Source organism: Syngnathus typhle, linkage group LG10 (genome assembly GCF_033458585.1).
Source record: "Syngnathus typhle isolate RoL2023-S1 ecotype Sweden linkage group LG10, RoL_Styp_1.0, whole genome shotgun sequence".
In the NCBI taxonomy this organism is placed as follows: domain Eukaryota; kingdom Metazoa; phylum Chordata; class Actinopteri; order Syngnathiformes; family Syngnathidae; genus Syngnathus; species Syngnathus typhle.
The window spans coordinates 1,115,019-1,131,069 of NC_083747.1; the positions used below are offsets into that span (position 1 = coordinate 1,115,019).

Consider the following 16,051-nt stretch of genomic DNA (forward strand, 5'->3'; position numbering starts at 1 on the left):
AGGAAGAAGAGAAAGAGGCAAAGATGTTGCCGGTCGATGGTGCAGGATGACATTTTAATTACCAGCAGCCACTTTTATTAGAGGACATTTACTGCTACTCAGGGCTATAGATTGTGCCCGTTTTATTTATTCCTGAGCTCTATTGCAGTCTGGGGAATTAGTCATTGCGCTCTGTCTGGCAAAACGTTGACATATTTAAAGTGATTGCAAGTGAACAAGAATGGAGGTGAAGAGCATTTCCTCATCTGCTGCAAGTTGCATTTTGACGACATTTGGAAAAAGAACACGGCAATAGCTTGTTGTTTGTGTTGCCACGATTTTTCTCAATAACAAGTCAAGGGCAAGCAACAAATAACACAACGCTTATGATTTCTACCATCTGATGGTGTGACATTTTCCTCAATTTAGTACAATGAAGGTAGCATAAGCTCTCTATGGATGCATGGTGGAGCTTTAATATTCCGTCCTTCCGTTCATGAAGTGTTTGATGTCCTGGGAGGTTTTGCATTTGGCCTCAAATGAACCGCAGAAGATGTTATTTCATACGTTCCGACAAGTAGGTTCTCCTCACTGTGGTCAAGGTCTTGATTTTCACTTGCACAATGTAGTCACTTGTGAAATGTGCCGTATTTGCAGATTTTGGTCTGACTTGATAGCCTCCATGATTGTTGACGACTATATACGGATGTAGTAGGCCTCCAGAATTTAAAGTTGCACCCCTTATCTATCCCGAGTAGCCCACTCCCATCTCTTGAGTTTTCTCTCAGTTGGCCAAATACTTTCCTTATCAGTAATAGCGCTAGCTTTTGTCTCCATCCCACTCGCTCTCTCTCTCTCTCTGCTCATCAACTCCTTTCTTGACACCAGTAGAGTGACGTGAACTTAGCAAATTGGTGTCAGCGCTCTCCCATCTAGGTCTGTTTTGCTCCCGCTCGTTATTGCCAGAAATGATGAACAATATTGAACACGTTTTCTCTCATTTATTAGGGCGAGCGGGCACGTGGCTGATGGTGGGTGCCCTCTCTCTGCAACTCTGGCTCCATCTCTGCGCTTGTACAATCAGAAATTAAATTGCCTGGACCCGGCCGGGTTAGATAAGTGTGCCTATGAAGCCGGCCCAGTGGTAATTAGGTGCTAAATTGGGGACATTAACGTCGGCGAGGCTGCCTGCTGTTTCTCTGGGCATTATCACAGCCCAGACACACCTTCAAACAATTACATTTACTCTGACCTTTAGCCAAAGAATCACATGCTGCGCGTGTGCCTCCGTTGGCCTTATCTGCAGCGTGCGAGTGGCACACACAAAAGCGTGTGCCCGTGAACTGCCGTTTTAAAATATGCTTTCCCAATCTTATTTACAGTCGCAGATAGAAGGAGTGGAACGGCCAACAAACGTGTCCGGGTGGGCAGCGTTAAATTTGTGGCAAAAACGGCTTTTTTTTTCTTTATTCCAAATTAATCATGAGTGTATTTTTTTTAGAATGCTATATATACCGTAATTTTCGGACTATAAGTGGCGTTTTTTTTCATAGTTTGGGTGGGGGGGCGACTTATACTCAGGAGCGACTTATATACATATATATGTTTTTTTTTCACTTTTTGGGGCATTTTATGGCTGGTGCGACTTATAGTCCGAAAATTACGGTAGGTATATGATCTGTCATGAGCTTTCCGGGTAGGCTATTTATTCGATCTGACCTTTCCTGCTTTTGTGTATATACTCATTCACACATGCGCGTCGGCGTCGTCACTAAATAATCAGCGGCCGGGCCGCTCGCTCGCTCGCTCGGCCTTGTTCCGACGAGCCGATTGGGAATGTTCAACGCTCCGAGAGCCCGATGAAGTCCTTTCTTGATTGTTGACCTGTGTCACGTCGTGATCGGGCCCCCACTTGGATTGATTTGCATTGGGCAAATGAGTGTGATCTGGATTGATTGCAGCCGTCGCTGGTCATGACAGCAGCCCCATCCCATGTGGAGAATGCTGCCTAATTGTATTTGTCCGGATGATGAAGTAGTTCTCTTGCAGACATGAAAGGGCAGGGCGTTGGAGAAACTTCCCATTTGGTTGGCTGGAGTGCCTGCCCCGAGACACAAAACAGCATTTGGAGTTGGCTAATGTGATTGATGCACAGTGACGCTTTCCAATGTACAGCCCGGCCTGCCTATCATCATTATTATTGCAGCCATAGTGTCTTTGGAGATTCTCCTCCGTGGCTAAATTAGCCGATCAAAACAGATGAACTTTGTCTTTTTAACGTGTGCTCTCTTTTTTTTTTCCCTTCCTTCCTTCCTTCCTTCCTTCCTTCCTTCCTTCCTTCCTTCCTTCCTTCCTTCCTTCCTTCCTTCCTTCCTTCCTTCCTTCCTTCCTTCCTTCCTTCCTTCCTCCCTTCCTTCCTTCCTTCCTTCCTTCCTTCCTTCCTTCCTCCCTCCCTCCCTCCCTTCCTCCCTCCCTTCCTTCCTCCCTCCCTCCCTTCCTTCCTCCCTCCCTCTCTCCCTCCCTCCCTCCCTCCCTTCCTCCCTTCCCTCACCTGCATTGATGGCAAAGAAGAAGGGAGACACCAAGCAGGAGGAGGGATGAGGAGAAGTGAGGAAAAGTGTATAATTGGCTTTTGAAGGTGTGACAGAGTGGGGGGGGGCGGGGGGGGGGGCAAGTCTATGTGCTTGTGTGCTGGGGAGCAATCCAATAGAAGGTTGAAATAGGAAGGTGTGTGTTTAGGTGCTTGTGTTGTTTTAGCCACTGAGGCAGTGGCTGCACCCAGGACAAGCCTGCTGCATGTGTGTGTGTGTGTGTGTGTGTGTGTGTGTGTGCGTCCGTGTGTGTGTGTGTGTGAGAGTAGATGAGGCTTATAATTGGGCAGATTTGCCTCCGACTGAGATAATACCCCCTGGGGAAGGAAGACAGAGGGACTAAAAGGGAGAGGGATGAACATGTGGAGGAAGAGCAGAGGCAGAGGAACAGAAAGAGAGTGAGAAGCTTGGCTGAGCCAGGAAAATGAAATAGGAGGTAGAAAGAAGGGATTATTGGAGAGAAGTGACAGGGAAGAAAATGGAGTATACAGTGGAAGGATGTATTTAAGGGTCAAAAAACAAATGTGGTTCAATTGAGGAGCAATCATTTAAGATTGACACTTTAGGAGAAGGTAAGCAAACGAGTGAGTGACGTTCTCTCTCATAGGCAAGGCTTGGGAAGAACTTTTCCAAAGCCTCCCATAGACCAGCTTGAACCATTGCTCACCACTACTGAATCCAAGTTGAACGTGTACTACGAAGTGAGCCCAGTCCAAATGGCTTTCATCCATTTTTCGCCTTGAATGGTGGATGGAAGCAAAGCAAACAATTCAAATTGAAGTCTACTGGGACATTTTGTGGGTTGTTGCGAGGGCCCTCTCAGTGGTCCACCTGGATGGAGATGCTTCCGCAAGGAAGGAAGGTCAGCCATCTTGTTTGGCAAGCCCTCCACAACATCAGCTATGAGCCCTCATAATGTACAGTAAGCTCGAATTGTCAAGCTGTTTCATGACGAAGGCCGGCATTTTAATATTTTATTCTATTTATGAACGACGCTTTATCATTTGGCCTTCATGGTATGGATTCATTCACTTGTCTTTCCAATTCCACAGACAGAATCACGAAACTCTACTCTACTCTACTCTACTCTACTCTACTCTACTCTACTCTACTCTACTCTACTCTACTCTACTCTACTCTACTCTACTCTACTCTACTCTACTCTACTCTACTCTACTCTACTCTACTCTACTCTACTCTACTCTACTCTACTCTACTCTACTCTACTCTACTCTACTCTACTCTGACACACACACACTGTCTGGTTCTGTCCCTGCGGCCTCATTATCACCGCTGGCTTTGTCCTCAGCTTGCCTCCCTGCACACATTCCCTTTTGCTCACACACACACACACACACACAGAGAAAACACACAAACACATGCATGCACGCACACACCAGGCAGGCAGGCAGGCAGGCAGGCAGGCAGGCCCCAATCTCCCCATAGTGTGCACTCCAGCCCAAAGCATACATATTAATGCCTGGACAGGGAGGCAGGCGGTGGGGCTAAAGGGGAGGCAGGGGGAGAGAGAGAGAGAGAGAGAGAGAAGCCTGGGTGGAGGGGAGAATGACACAAAGAAGCATTGAGCCAATGAAGTGCTGAAATCAATTCGGCAACAATGAGAAGGAAACCAATGTACACAAACAGCATTCTTCCATGGAAATGTCAGAAAGGGGAAATGTCGTCCGACATTTCTTCTGTTCGTCAGTGTGGGTTTGCATCATTGGCTCAGAATGGGTCTTGGCAGCTCTCTGGATCCATCATTATTGACTGTCAAATTTCTATAAAAGATTTAATGTGCGTGTGCTCCGACGCCTATTTGTGTGTGTGTGTGTTGCACGTGTGTTTGTGTGTAGAGCCAGAGGCTATCTTGTCCAACGGCAGAGAGGCTGCTCTTTGCCTTCACACCCCTGAGCCAACTCGGCACACACACCTCAGCAACACGGTGAGAAGGCCAACAGTCACAAAGCGTGTGCAAAGGCTTGTTGCATGCATAAATGATGTTTTTGACATTTGCGTACTGTAAATAGGAATGTTTTGAGCATATTTTTTGTCTTATCTTGTTTCTTGGATGCATGAATGTACTCGTGGCACGGTTAGCTCACAACAAACGAGTGAGCCGAGTTTGAAAACAGCAGCCTAAGCATTTCTGCCTCAAGTTTGAAATCTGTGTTCAGAAACACCATGCATGTTCTGCTCTTCTAAATTGGACACAGAAAAAACACTGTGACCGAATTGCAATCCATACAAACAAGTGTCAAGCTTCTCTCCTTTCGTCCAGACCACTGAATGGACTGAAAAGTCAACATTCAGCTGTCCCTCCAAAACATCTTGCTCAAATATCCTTGTTTGGAATATAGTATCTCACCCTGGAGGACTTTTACATGTCATGATGAAAGGGGCTAGCCAGCAGCTTACTTTGCGGGCTAACAGATGTCCCAACCAACCGGCGGCCAACTCCTCTAATGCCGAAATAAAGGAATTCAATTGAATTCAAATACTCGGGGCAGTTTATTTTCTTTGGAAGTCGAGAAAGCCCTGGTCATTTTTCCTTTTCCGATTCCAATCCATACTCTATTCTATGTACAAAGAGCTAGTTATTGAGCAATACGCCTGCGATTGCATTGATGGCCGGCCCACTGGACGCTTTTCATTTATTAATTGTACCGTAATTTTCGGACTATAAGTCGCACCAACCATAAAATGCCCAAAAACAGAGAAAAAAAAACATATGTATATAAGTCGCTCCTGAGTATAAGTCGACCCCTCCCCACCCAAACTATGAAAAAAAACGCGACTTATAGTCCAAAAAGTACGGTACTCGCTTCTCCCACAATGATCACACCCCCCTTCCCTAAAAGCTACTTTATTGTGGTGGAGGGTTTTGTGTGTCCCACCGATCCTAGGAGCTAAGATGCCAGGGGCCTTACGCCTCGGGCAAGGTCACGCGGACGGAGCAAACAGGTCGCAGGTGACAACGTACGCTCAACCTGATGAAAATGAATCTACGTGGACATGAGGCAAAGCTCTCCATTTACCCGTCCATCTCCATGGTCACGAGTTGTAGACCTAATGAAGAAGATCCTACTTGAGCATTCATTCATCACAACGCTGCACGGGTGTTGGAGAGGAGAATTAGGCTTGCACGTTTAACGGTGGTTTTATGGAACCCAAACGGCCTGCGGGTCATAGTTTGAACATCTCTGCTCATTTACGCAGGTGGTCATCATGTCGTACTTGGACATTGCCCATTTTATAGACAGCCAGCCGCCTCTGCAAATAAATCAGGGGCGAAAGTTTTCAAAGCACTTTTAATTACTAATTACAAGTTCTGGCCCCAAAAGAAAAATGGACGTGTTCTATTTGGAGCAAAAGGCTGTGTTTTCTCTAATCTTCCGATCAATCGGTGGGTTGACAATAGACATTCATTCTCAGCAACGTATGCACGCGCACTGAATTAGTCCCAATGCCTCACACTCTCTCGCACCTGCACACTCGGAGAAATGCTTGCCCTTCAACAATGGCTTTTTAATTAGCTTGCATTGATTTCAGGCCTTTGTTCATCTCAATCAAAGATCCCACTAATGGTTGCCAAACTAAAGGGTGAATCATGTCTGCAATTTCCATCTCAGCCTTTTTTGTCACAACTTGCCAGAGATGTGAAGAGAATATTAATGAAAGCAAAAGGTAAAGAAACAAACAAGTCATTGGAGTGTTCACTTCACTTTTCATTCATGACTTCCATCTTAAAGTACAAGTATGGACCCAAAAGGATAGCTTATACAATTGGCACATAGTTTATGCTCTTACCTTTCTTTGGAGATGAAGTCCTTGGCCAGCGTTACTTGGGTGTAAGAGTTGAGGCCCATTTCCTTTCATTTAGCCTCCTCCATGAAAGTGCCATCACAGCAACTCAATCATATGTTGGAGCTTCTTCTCCAAGCCTTCCATATCTTATATTATCTCTCATCAGTGGCAAAAAGGAAGGCCTCCTTCACAAAAGAACACAGGTGTGTGCTTTGCAGGTGACATTTTGTCAGGTGGTCGCTCGCTCTACCTCGACAGCAACAAAAGGGGCAGCGTTAATCACCCCTTGGCTCACGTACGCCCCCCTTCTGTGCGGCAGAGTACTCATGATCGGCCTCCTTTTAAGTCCCATTACCAAAACAAAGTAGTTCATCTTTGTATTTGAACAGGAAATATGCAATTTCAGCAGTTTGGACTATCAAAATATTCAAAATGAGTTATACATGGAGATCTGTAGTCAAATATGCATTTTGTTATTTGGTTTTTATTGTCACAATGACAGGTGAGGCAGAGCCCCACGTCCTTGCCTGATTATCTATCTATCCGGGTCGAGGCAATGAGAATGGGTCAACACATTTGCATGAGGTCTCTCTCTTGAGCTCTGCTGGGATGGTTCCCATTTTCTTCCACCAGGTCAAAGCAATCAATAAAAACGGTCATACATAATAGCTATTGTCTGTCAAAAGCGCACTTAAGTCTTTTACCCTATTGGTCTAAAAATGGAGAAATAGGTGTTTTTTTTGGCCCATCACTATTACTGTCTGGATGCCCTGTGGCAGGCACCATGCTGCCTCTCACAGGCCAGATTTACTATGACATCTGGGTCGTGTCCAATTGTCAGGTGTTCGGTGCTGTTGGTCATCACGAGTAGAGTTCCTGACACGTCTGTGTGCTTCAGCATCACACTGCGTTGTGGTCGTACTACATTGTCCAACAATGCTTGAAGAAAAGGATGAGAGTTGAATAATGAGTCCATTTTATTGTTTCAGAACACAGCAGGCTACAGCAACCACCACCACCACCGCCCCCCCCCCCCTCTTTTTGTAACAGACTAATAACAGCCCTCCCTCCCTCCGTCCATCAGCCAGGCCAGCTACACCCCCTTTGGAATAGCAGAGACACCTTAGTGTCCACCTTTAAAGCAAGAAAATAGCTCGATATTTGGACCACAACTTCCAATGTTTTATACAAAAGCTACACAATGTTACAATGCAAATGATTCACTCTAGTGTTTTGGACACCATTTAAAATGTGGTCATGTACATTACTTGGATGGAGCATTATCACCAAAAACAAACCAAAACACTAGCCCAGACCAAAAAAAAAAAAAGAAACTATAAAACTGCAAACAAAACAAATGAGTCTAACTTTGAAGAATGATAAATCAATGAAAACAAGCGAGCTAAAAGCATTTTGTACCATTACAGATTTCAGGGCTAAATGTAAAAACAAAGAATAAAAATGGAAAAGTACATAAAAAGGGTATTTCAAAAAACAAAACCGAGATCCAAATCCATGTGTGGCATCGGGATTTCAAGTCAACCGACCATCTACTGGTTAAAACCAGAAGCGAACTTTGTCCCAATGGAGCCCCTGTAGACAGGATGGGTCATCGTCAGGCACTTTCTAAACCCCGCCTCCTCCATGTGGGAGAATCAAGATGCAGGTTCATCCAGATCACATAATACAGCTGAAAAGAGAGGAGATGAGTTGAGTAAGATGTTACAAGGACTACTCGAGCAGCACGCAAGTTGGCCATTAGGAGCGCAGAAGGGAGCATGCAGCAGCCTCATCTAGTGCCGTCAGTGGGGCGGGTCAGGTCAGGTCGGGCTGCAGCTTACCTAGTAGGAAGTGTTGAGTTATGTTGCTCTTGGTATTTACAAGTCTGTGTCAAACCAGGCCAGTTGGTTGGAGTCACCAGGTGGGAGGCCTTCAATCAGTTCCTGGGAGTGTCCCAGGTCAGGAAGCCCCTCTACCGCAGGGTAGTCCTGACCGGGGTGGTGGCCCCCGCCCAAATCGTGCTCCATCATGGGCTCCATGCCCATCGAGTCGGCGCCGTAAGCTGCCGAGTGGAAGGAACGGTAGCTTGGGTCTGCTCGGGGGGAGGCCGGGCAACCGGGCAACCGGGCGGGCGGGACGGAGGGAGGGAGGGAGGGAGAAGCAGAGCGGCTGTTAGAAGCATGTTAACAAACCAAGCGCTCGCTCACACAGCAAGTAGTAGGTACTAGCAACACAGCAAAAACACCACAAGCACACGCCCCCCCCAAAAAAAAAAAAAAAAACCCCGCAAGCCTTCTTTCGACCTGAATGAGTCAGCATCTAACTTCTCTTGCAAATGCCGCGACAGTGGAGCGATGGGACTGAGGTCATTTGAAAGGCATTCAGGTGGCTTACCTTCTTGCCTGTAGGCCAGAGGCTCTCCCTGAGCGCCGATGTCCAGACCAAGCTCTGCGGTCTGCAGATGCAGGAGACTTGCATAAGCCTTACTACACACAGAAGCGTTCAACAAAACACTATCCCCGCTTCCTACTTCGTTCCAGGCCATTGGTTCCGTCCTGAAGAGTGAGCTGGTGAGCTCCACTGAGAGGCGTTTCTTGTAGTCTTGAGGTTTGTCCTCGGACATACGGAACAGAACCGCTGCTGCGTACGTGGCTGAGAAGAGACGGCGACGGGTTATCGAGGTACGGCATTGGTTGACCACGCAACACGATTTTGCAGGTATAGTATTGCATCCCCTCAAAGCCATGGTTGGGACATACCGACGCCTTCGTTGCGACTGTGCAAGAGCTCCGTGAGCGGGGCGGTGGCTCCCTCCGCCTCGATGGCCTCAGCGGCTTCTTTGTCCTGAGCCAGTTCGCACAGGACGCCCGCTGCCACGCGCTGGATGTTCTCGATGGGAGAATACAAGAGCTGCACGCAGAGAGATGCCATCTTAAGGGTTAGGGTCACCGGGCCAGGTCAGACAGCAACACGAGTCATGGAACTTTTCATCTCACCTGTACAAAGAGCGGAATTGTGTTCAGCCCTCGGACGACTATTCTGTTGTGGACGTCTCTGGCCAGGATGTGAAGGGCTCCGGTGCAACCCTCCACGATCTCCTCCATGCGAACTCCCTCCTAAAAATACAACAGATGGCGTAAAAGCTGTGCCACGGTTTTCTGCGAGTAGACAGGCTCATCTCGTGGCGCTCGCGCGTTCAAGCTGCTCACCACAAACTGCTGCTGGGTGCCACCCATGCTGGTGCGTCTCTGCGTGTCCTGGTGTGCTCGGACCAGCAGCTGAACCAGTCTGGGAATGGCTCCCTGCTCCCTCAAAGGCGCGTGGTTGGCAGGGCACAGCGCCAGGTTACGGATCAGACCCACTGTCGCCTGGGTGGGGGGAGGAAGGCTTGCGTGTCAGATAAAGAACAATTCAATCCATCCAAATGGACCTACCTTAATGAGCGGCCAGTGTGACGGCGGATGCAACAATTTGACCACGACCGGCAGGCCGTAATGCAGCCTGACTGCGTTCTGGGCCATCTCGGCGTCCTGGTGTCGCGATGTGAGGTGACGCAGGGCGCAGATGGCCGGTTCGGTGATATCCTCCCTGTCCCCGGCCCGAAGCACAGTGCGAACCAGAGCCTCGATACCGCCCACCTAACAAGATGAGGAAGAGACGCGTTGAAGGCAAGGTATCGGCAACAATGGAAAAGCACCAAGACATCTCCGCCGTCCGTCTTCACCCTACGAGCGAGTACCAACCTGGCAGACCATCATCTTGTTCTTGTAGTTGTTGCAAGTCAGGTTGGAGAGGATGCCGGCCGCACAGGTCACCACGTTGATGTCGTCGCTACCGAGGAGTTGCACCAGGGTCCCCAATAGACCCTCCATTCCCTCCTGACAGACAAATGGTCCAGTTACCATGACAGGGAATGAGAATTCAAGAAAAGTAGAGCAAACAGCCGTCTTCACCTGTTTAGTGGCAGCGTCCGATAAGTTCCTGAGAGTCCAGAGACAGTTCTGGACCAGTCTCTGGCTTGGGTCTGTCAGGTGGAGTCCCAGAGCCTGCATTCCTCCTGAGTAAAAAGACAACCATGAAAATAAAGTTAAAACTAAATCTATTTATTGTTAGCGTTTCCACAGCCTGCTGGTTGTGAAAACCTTCCTTGTGAGCTCAAGCGTACCAGCTTCTACGATGGCAGGTTTGTTGCTGGAGCACACCGACAGGACTTTGAGGACTCGACTTGTGGTCCACAACAACTTCTCGTAGGTGTAAGTCCTCATGATGTTCACCAGTGCTTGGGGCCCCCCGCTGGCCAGGATTATTAACTAGAAAAAGCACGAGGTTTGGAGTGAGCTCGACACGATCAAAGCACGGCTGAGAAGGACGGACGGGCGGCCAGCCGGCCAGCCACCTTGCTTTCTTGGTTTCCATAGGCCAAGATTTGGAGGCAATCCGTGGTGATGGCTAGGAACTTGACGTTGGTCTTGTTGAGCAGGGCCACCATTTTCTGAAGCCCACCGGCCAAACGAACCGCCATCTTAGCTCCTTCCTGGTGCAGGAGGAGGTTGTGGAGGGTGGTGATGGCATAGAAGAGGACCGAGTCCACTGGTGAACTGCAAAGCAGAAAAAGGATTATTGGATTACAATCCATCGGGGGGGGAATAGCCTCCGGATTAGAAATTGTTTTCCTCTCACCAGTGACACAAATTGCCAATTAATTTGCCACTTTTGCAGGCCGACATTATTTCCTGCAGTCAATACAGCTGCTTCTGCTTTCTGGAATTCTAACAAGTCTCTACTGCACAGCACATCGCCTTGAAAAAACGGAAGCGCGTACAAATCGGCGTCAAAGATGAAAACGCCGACGTTTGAACGAGATCAAGGATTTTTAGCCGGCGACAGCGACCGGCGATTGTTTTGCACCCCGCGTCCGACTCGTTCGAAGACGACACTCAAGCCTACGAGCCATTTTGGCACCCACCCAAGCATTTTGACGAGCGCTGGGATTCCTCCGGACTTGAAGATAGCCAGCAGCCCCTCTCTGTGATGAGAAAGGTTGTGGAGAGTCCCCGCGGTGCAGCGAGCCGTCTCCACGTCGTTTGTGTTCTGCATTGTCCTGACGATGGCTGACACCATCTGAGGGGAGCGCATGATGGCGTGACGGGAAGCTTCTTTTTTCGATAGCTGGTGCACCATCACCGCCGCTTTGTTCACCACAACCTAGGAGTGAAGAGGGATTGGCGATTAGCCACAGCGGAGCGGTAGGGCGCCAGCGCCAACGACCGCCGACGACCTGGTCCTCGTCGTTTAGCAATTTGGTGAGCTCCGGTATGGCTCTGGTCGCCAGCTCGGCGTCGTCCTGGTAGTTGATCAGATTGACCACGGCGTGCTTGAGCATTTGGGAAGGCTCCGCTAGTCTCTGGACATTGGTAGGATTTGCCGTGTCGTATTGCGTGGAAGGAATCTGCATGCCCTCCTCCAGGGTCTCCGGGAACATTGCCGCACGCACTCGCTGGGCACGGGTCATGGCGTATTGACCATCCAGGTCTGCAAGAGATCAGAGGCCTTGCTTTTTTTTCTCCTCCCCAAATCAAGATTGAAAAGGAGTTCAGCAGTGAGAGCGAGATTCACCTTGGACTTGATCTTGGGAGAAATTCTGGTTGAAGCCCTGCTCCCACTCATACATGACCTGGTTGTTGTCGAGGTCGTCGTCTTCGGGATTTCCTTTGCCGCTGAGGGAGGGGGCTGTGGTGGTGGCCCCGGAATGAATGCCTGAATCCAGGTAGGACTGCTGCTGCCAGTGGCTGACCGCCGCCTTCCGATCCGGCTCCATGGCCATGTCCAGCTCCATCAAATCAGCTGCAAACGGGAAACGCAATTGAAGAAATCAACTGCTACATTATGTGCAAGTGATGGAAGTTTCAACTCACCCTGGGAAGCCATGTTCCTTTCCTCAAAGCACAGCCGTCCGTCACAGCTTCCTGATCTGAAAGAGACGGGGAAAAAAGCATCAGCCTCACTGACCTCTGGCTTCCAACCTCATTGTTAATGATTACACCAAAAACAAGGTCACGCCAACGGAATGCGTCCCGGTCTCTGCCCCAACGAGATGACTACACGGGCGCCGTCTTCACGTCTTGACCTCATTTCGTCCCGTGCAAATTGCAGTTCACATACAAGGAAGGCCCACATTAAGCGCGCCAGCTAGCTCGTACTTATGTGGGGAAGGACGGAAGGAAGGAAGGGTGGGAAGTGGCTCACTCGGTGAAAACAAAATAAGCCGTGGGAGAGAGAGAAAGGGCGGACACATTCCTCGACTGCATTTCAAGTGCACATTTACACTGCAGCCCAACATTTTAGATTGTGATGCTCAATCTTTTTAACAAATCCTCAAAGACGTGCAATAAAGTTGACCTGACCTCAAGAAGTAAATCCCCTGACACGATCAAGTTCCATTCAAAAGTGGCTCAGCAAGAGAGGTGGAATAGCGGCTTCCTTGCGAGCATTCACTCGGCACTTTGAAAGTTGCCACTTTCCGACCGCTGTGGGAAACTGTTTCCCAAAAAAAAAAAAAAAAGGAAGAATTTGAGATGTTGGCTCACTCAATGTGTCACATGCCTTCCGCATTCAAATTAGGGTTGCCCGATGACACAAATGATGATCATCATTATTTTTGGATAAATGTAATCACCATTGTTCATCATGTCTCTTTGCAGCACGACTTGCTCCTGGTTCTCCTCCTGGACAGCTCAATAAAGCCCTTGATTAGATGTGCAGCAGAAGCAGAGCCTGCATTTTTTTTTACGTTTCATTGCGGCAGCCAAAATTAGAAACAATTTGACGCGTGTTGCGGCTCTAATTCAAATTTTATAACACGACTGCGCCGTTTGTTTTTTCCCCTCAACGTAATGTCTTTTCTTTAAGACTTCATACATAGACAGGGTCAAACTACACTAACCCCTGCAGCATCTCTCATTTACGCAATTTAATCCCAAATCCAGGTCATATGCTAAAACCAAAGGAGCAAAATGAAAGAGCCCTGTTTGCATCCAAAGGTAGGGCAGTGTTTTGATCCACCATTTGTTGTTCTTCCGACACCAACAAACTTATCCAACACCAGCAGCCACATCAACCAACTCTGATGCATTGCCGAATTCCGCAGCTGCAATACTAAAACAGTCTTCACTCGGGCTGTGGGTATGTGGTTGCATCCCACAAAAAAACTCAATTCTAATTCACACGGCATCCTCGCAAGCTGGAGAAGTTGCAAGTGACTTATGCCAAAGCCCTTCTCTGATGGGAGCCATATGCCAAATCATTCGCACCAGTGGAAAAGCAAATCTTTGCATCCACTTTGGAAAGATGTGCCAAGAGAAGAAGCAAATGGCAGCCTTCCCTTCTTCAAGCGGAACGGACTGAACCATGAACCGAGTCAAGGCAGTACAAGTTCCAACAAAAACGGAATGAAGGGGGGGGGGGGGGGGGGGGGGCTTTGAAGCCAGCCAGATGTGAAGGCTACAATTTGCTGTCTGCTTTCAACTCGAGACCATAAAACAGTCCTTCGTGTCGCAACACAGTCAGACTGCATGAAAGACTGTCAATCAGCCGTGTTCTTGTGTTTAAAAAAAAAAAAAGTGTTGATTTATTTGTTGGCCGTGTGAATGAACTAGCAACAAAAAGGAGAATTAAAAAAAGATGAATTCCGCCACTGTGCTATCAACTACAGAATCAATCACCTCAGATTTCAAATGTAATCAATTGTCTCGTATCCGTGACCTGCTGAAAGGCATTTAAGAAATGGACTGCTGAAAAGGGCACAATAAAAGGGCGCAACTAAAGAACACATCTCAAATGCGTGACTGAGGTGTTACGTCAACGATTCCACTCTCATTGTTAGCAAAAAGCAAGATGGTTTCAACAAAAACAATTGGAGCCCATACAAGCTGCTTTGGAGAACAGCTTCATGTACAATGGTTGAGTGTTAACCAAGCAATGTGCCGGGTCAGCACTGGCTGCCATCTTACACCGTGCAATGAGCTCAACGGCTGCAGCCTCTGCAACGCACGGTGGCCGGCCGGCCGAAGATGACGGATGCCAGACGAATACGGCCAGCTTTACGCATTCTTCAAAGATAAACGACATGTTGGAGAAAATGCTACCGGACGTTTTGTCGGTAAACTACAACGCAGGCCGCGCTGCAGTCTTTTCAAATTCATATCAGAACATCTGAATGACTTGAATTAAAACAGCGCCCAAAGACCAAAACAGCTTCACTTTGAATGCAGTTGAATGGAATAGAAATGAAATTGCAATGCAGATGGATGCTTGAATTGGGCTTTAGAATTCAACGCGGATTCCAGTCATAGTATTGCACTCAAGCCAGCCGGGTTGAGCTTCTCACCACTTTGCCATTTTACAAAATAATCAAAAATGTAAATTACACCATTCAAGTAAATATTGTTGTTTGTTCGTGGCAAAGTGGGAATGCCCTTTTGAACGCTCTCGAACGTTCGGGGCAAGCCTCGAAAACGGTAACTTTAGTTGATGCTCCGTCCGCGCTGCTGCAGCCGCCCGTCGGTCCGGTCCGCCCGCCCGCCGGTCCGGTCCGCCCGCCCCTCTCCCACAGCTGCCGGCTGGCCCGACTTGGTTGCTTCAACACTCCTGACTCGAATTTCACACACAGGCTCCACCTCGTCTTCCTCCCAAAAGCAACAACGGCAGGAAAGAATGTGTGGGGGCTTTGTTTAAAAAAATAATAAAAATAAAATAAAACGACATGAAAACAATGCCATTAATAGCGCATACATTTCAAATGATGGATTTGGATTTTCTTTACTTCCAAAAAGTAGCAGTTAAACGCGAACAAATGTTGGCGGAAACTTCTTTCGACGACCGTTTGTTAACTTTGTTACGTCGTGCCCACGCATAGATTAGGAAATGCGATACCAAGGCAGCAAAACAATTCTTTGAGGGGAAAAAAAAAGTTTTTAAAAGAATGAGTCACTCAAATGGAATGTGGCCAACAGTCCATGTTCAGTTGACCGCTTGCTGTTGGCCACGATCGTAACATTGTCGTTTATGCGCTCGAGCCAAATTCCTTCGACCGGACTCGAAAAAAGGAGCGAATTCACTTTAAAAGAGTGTCAATAAATAGCCATTATCCCCGCGAGGTGGTGCCTGTCGTGTCCTAAACGCCGGAAGCCCCGAATGCAGCAGCAAAAGCAGCAGAGTCCCGACCGGCTCGTGTGAACAGCCGGCACTATTCCAGTGAGAGGCGGACACGATCAGTGTAGTTTACGGTTGTTGCCTACCCGTGTTATAACGAAGCAAATTCTTCCACTTGGATTGAGATGAGGGCGGAAAATCAATCTGTAAATAGGAGAGGAAAATGTGACGCCGAAAATCAGCGGGAGCCCTCGTCCGCTCCCTCCGAAGTCAATCACGTCTGGTCCAGATGGGTGCCGACTAGAAAATGGAAGATGGCGACGCTTTTATATAGACCGTAGAACGCCTCGCAGTGGGAATGTATCCTGCAGTCTGTTACGATCAAATTGAAACTGAAATAGGTAAATCTATCAATTTGATATTTTAACACATGAAGAGTAGTAATAACGCGATATAGGGATTGTGTAGGTTTTGAAATGACGCCAAATAGAATGGAAACAAGCAAAAACTATACGCTCTATAAC

General features: G+C 47.9%; 1 protein-coding gene across 3 annotated transcripts; it reads right to left on the bottom strand.

The window, feature by feature from the left end:
• Positions 1-7,537: 7,537 nt before the first annotated feature.
• On the bottom strand, positions 7,538-15,846 carry ctnnb1 (catenin (cadherin-associated protein), beta 1). Of its 3 annotated transcripts, XM_061289538.1 has the most exons (17): positions 15,674-15,845; positions 12,293-12,348; positions 11,994-12,221; positions 11,656-11,909; positions 11,344-11,582; positions 10,774-10,975; positions 10,543-10,687; positions 10,331-10,434; positions 10,121-10,255; positions 9,812-10,015; positions 9,587-9,745; positions 9,374-9,493; positions 9,137-9,287; positions 8,908-9,029; positions 8,772-8,832; positions 8,219-8,469; positions 7,538-8,067 (listed from the first exon to the last, which is right to left on the bottom strand). In XM_061289538.1, the coding sequence occupies exons 2-16, from the start codon at positions 12,303-12,305 to the stop codon at positions 8,255-8,257; spliced, it is 2,352 nt and encodes a 783-aa protein (XP_061145522.1). In that variant the 5' UTR covers positions 12,306-12,348; positions 15,674-15,845; the 3' UTR covers positions 7,538-8,067; positions 8,219-8,254. The 3 variants fall into 3 exon arrangements, with proteins under 3 accessions (XP_061145522.1, XP_061145521.1, XP_061145523.1); XM_061289537.1 differs by having other exon boundaries at positions 10,121-10,434; positions 15,674-15,846; XM_061289539.1 differs by lacking the exon at positions 8,219-8,469.
• Positions 15,847-16,051: the final 205 nt, after the last annotated feature.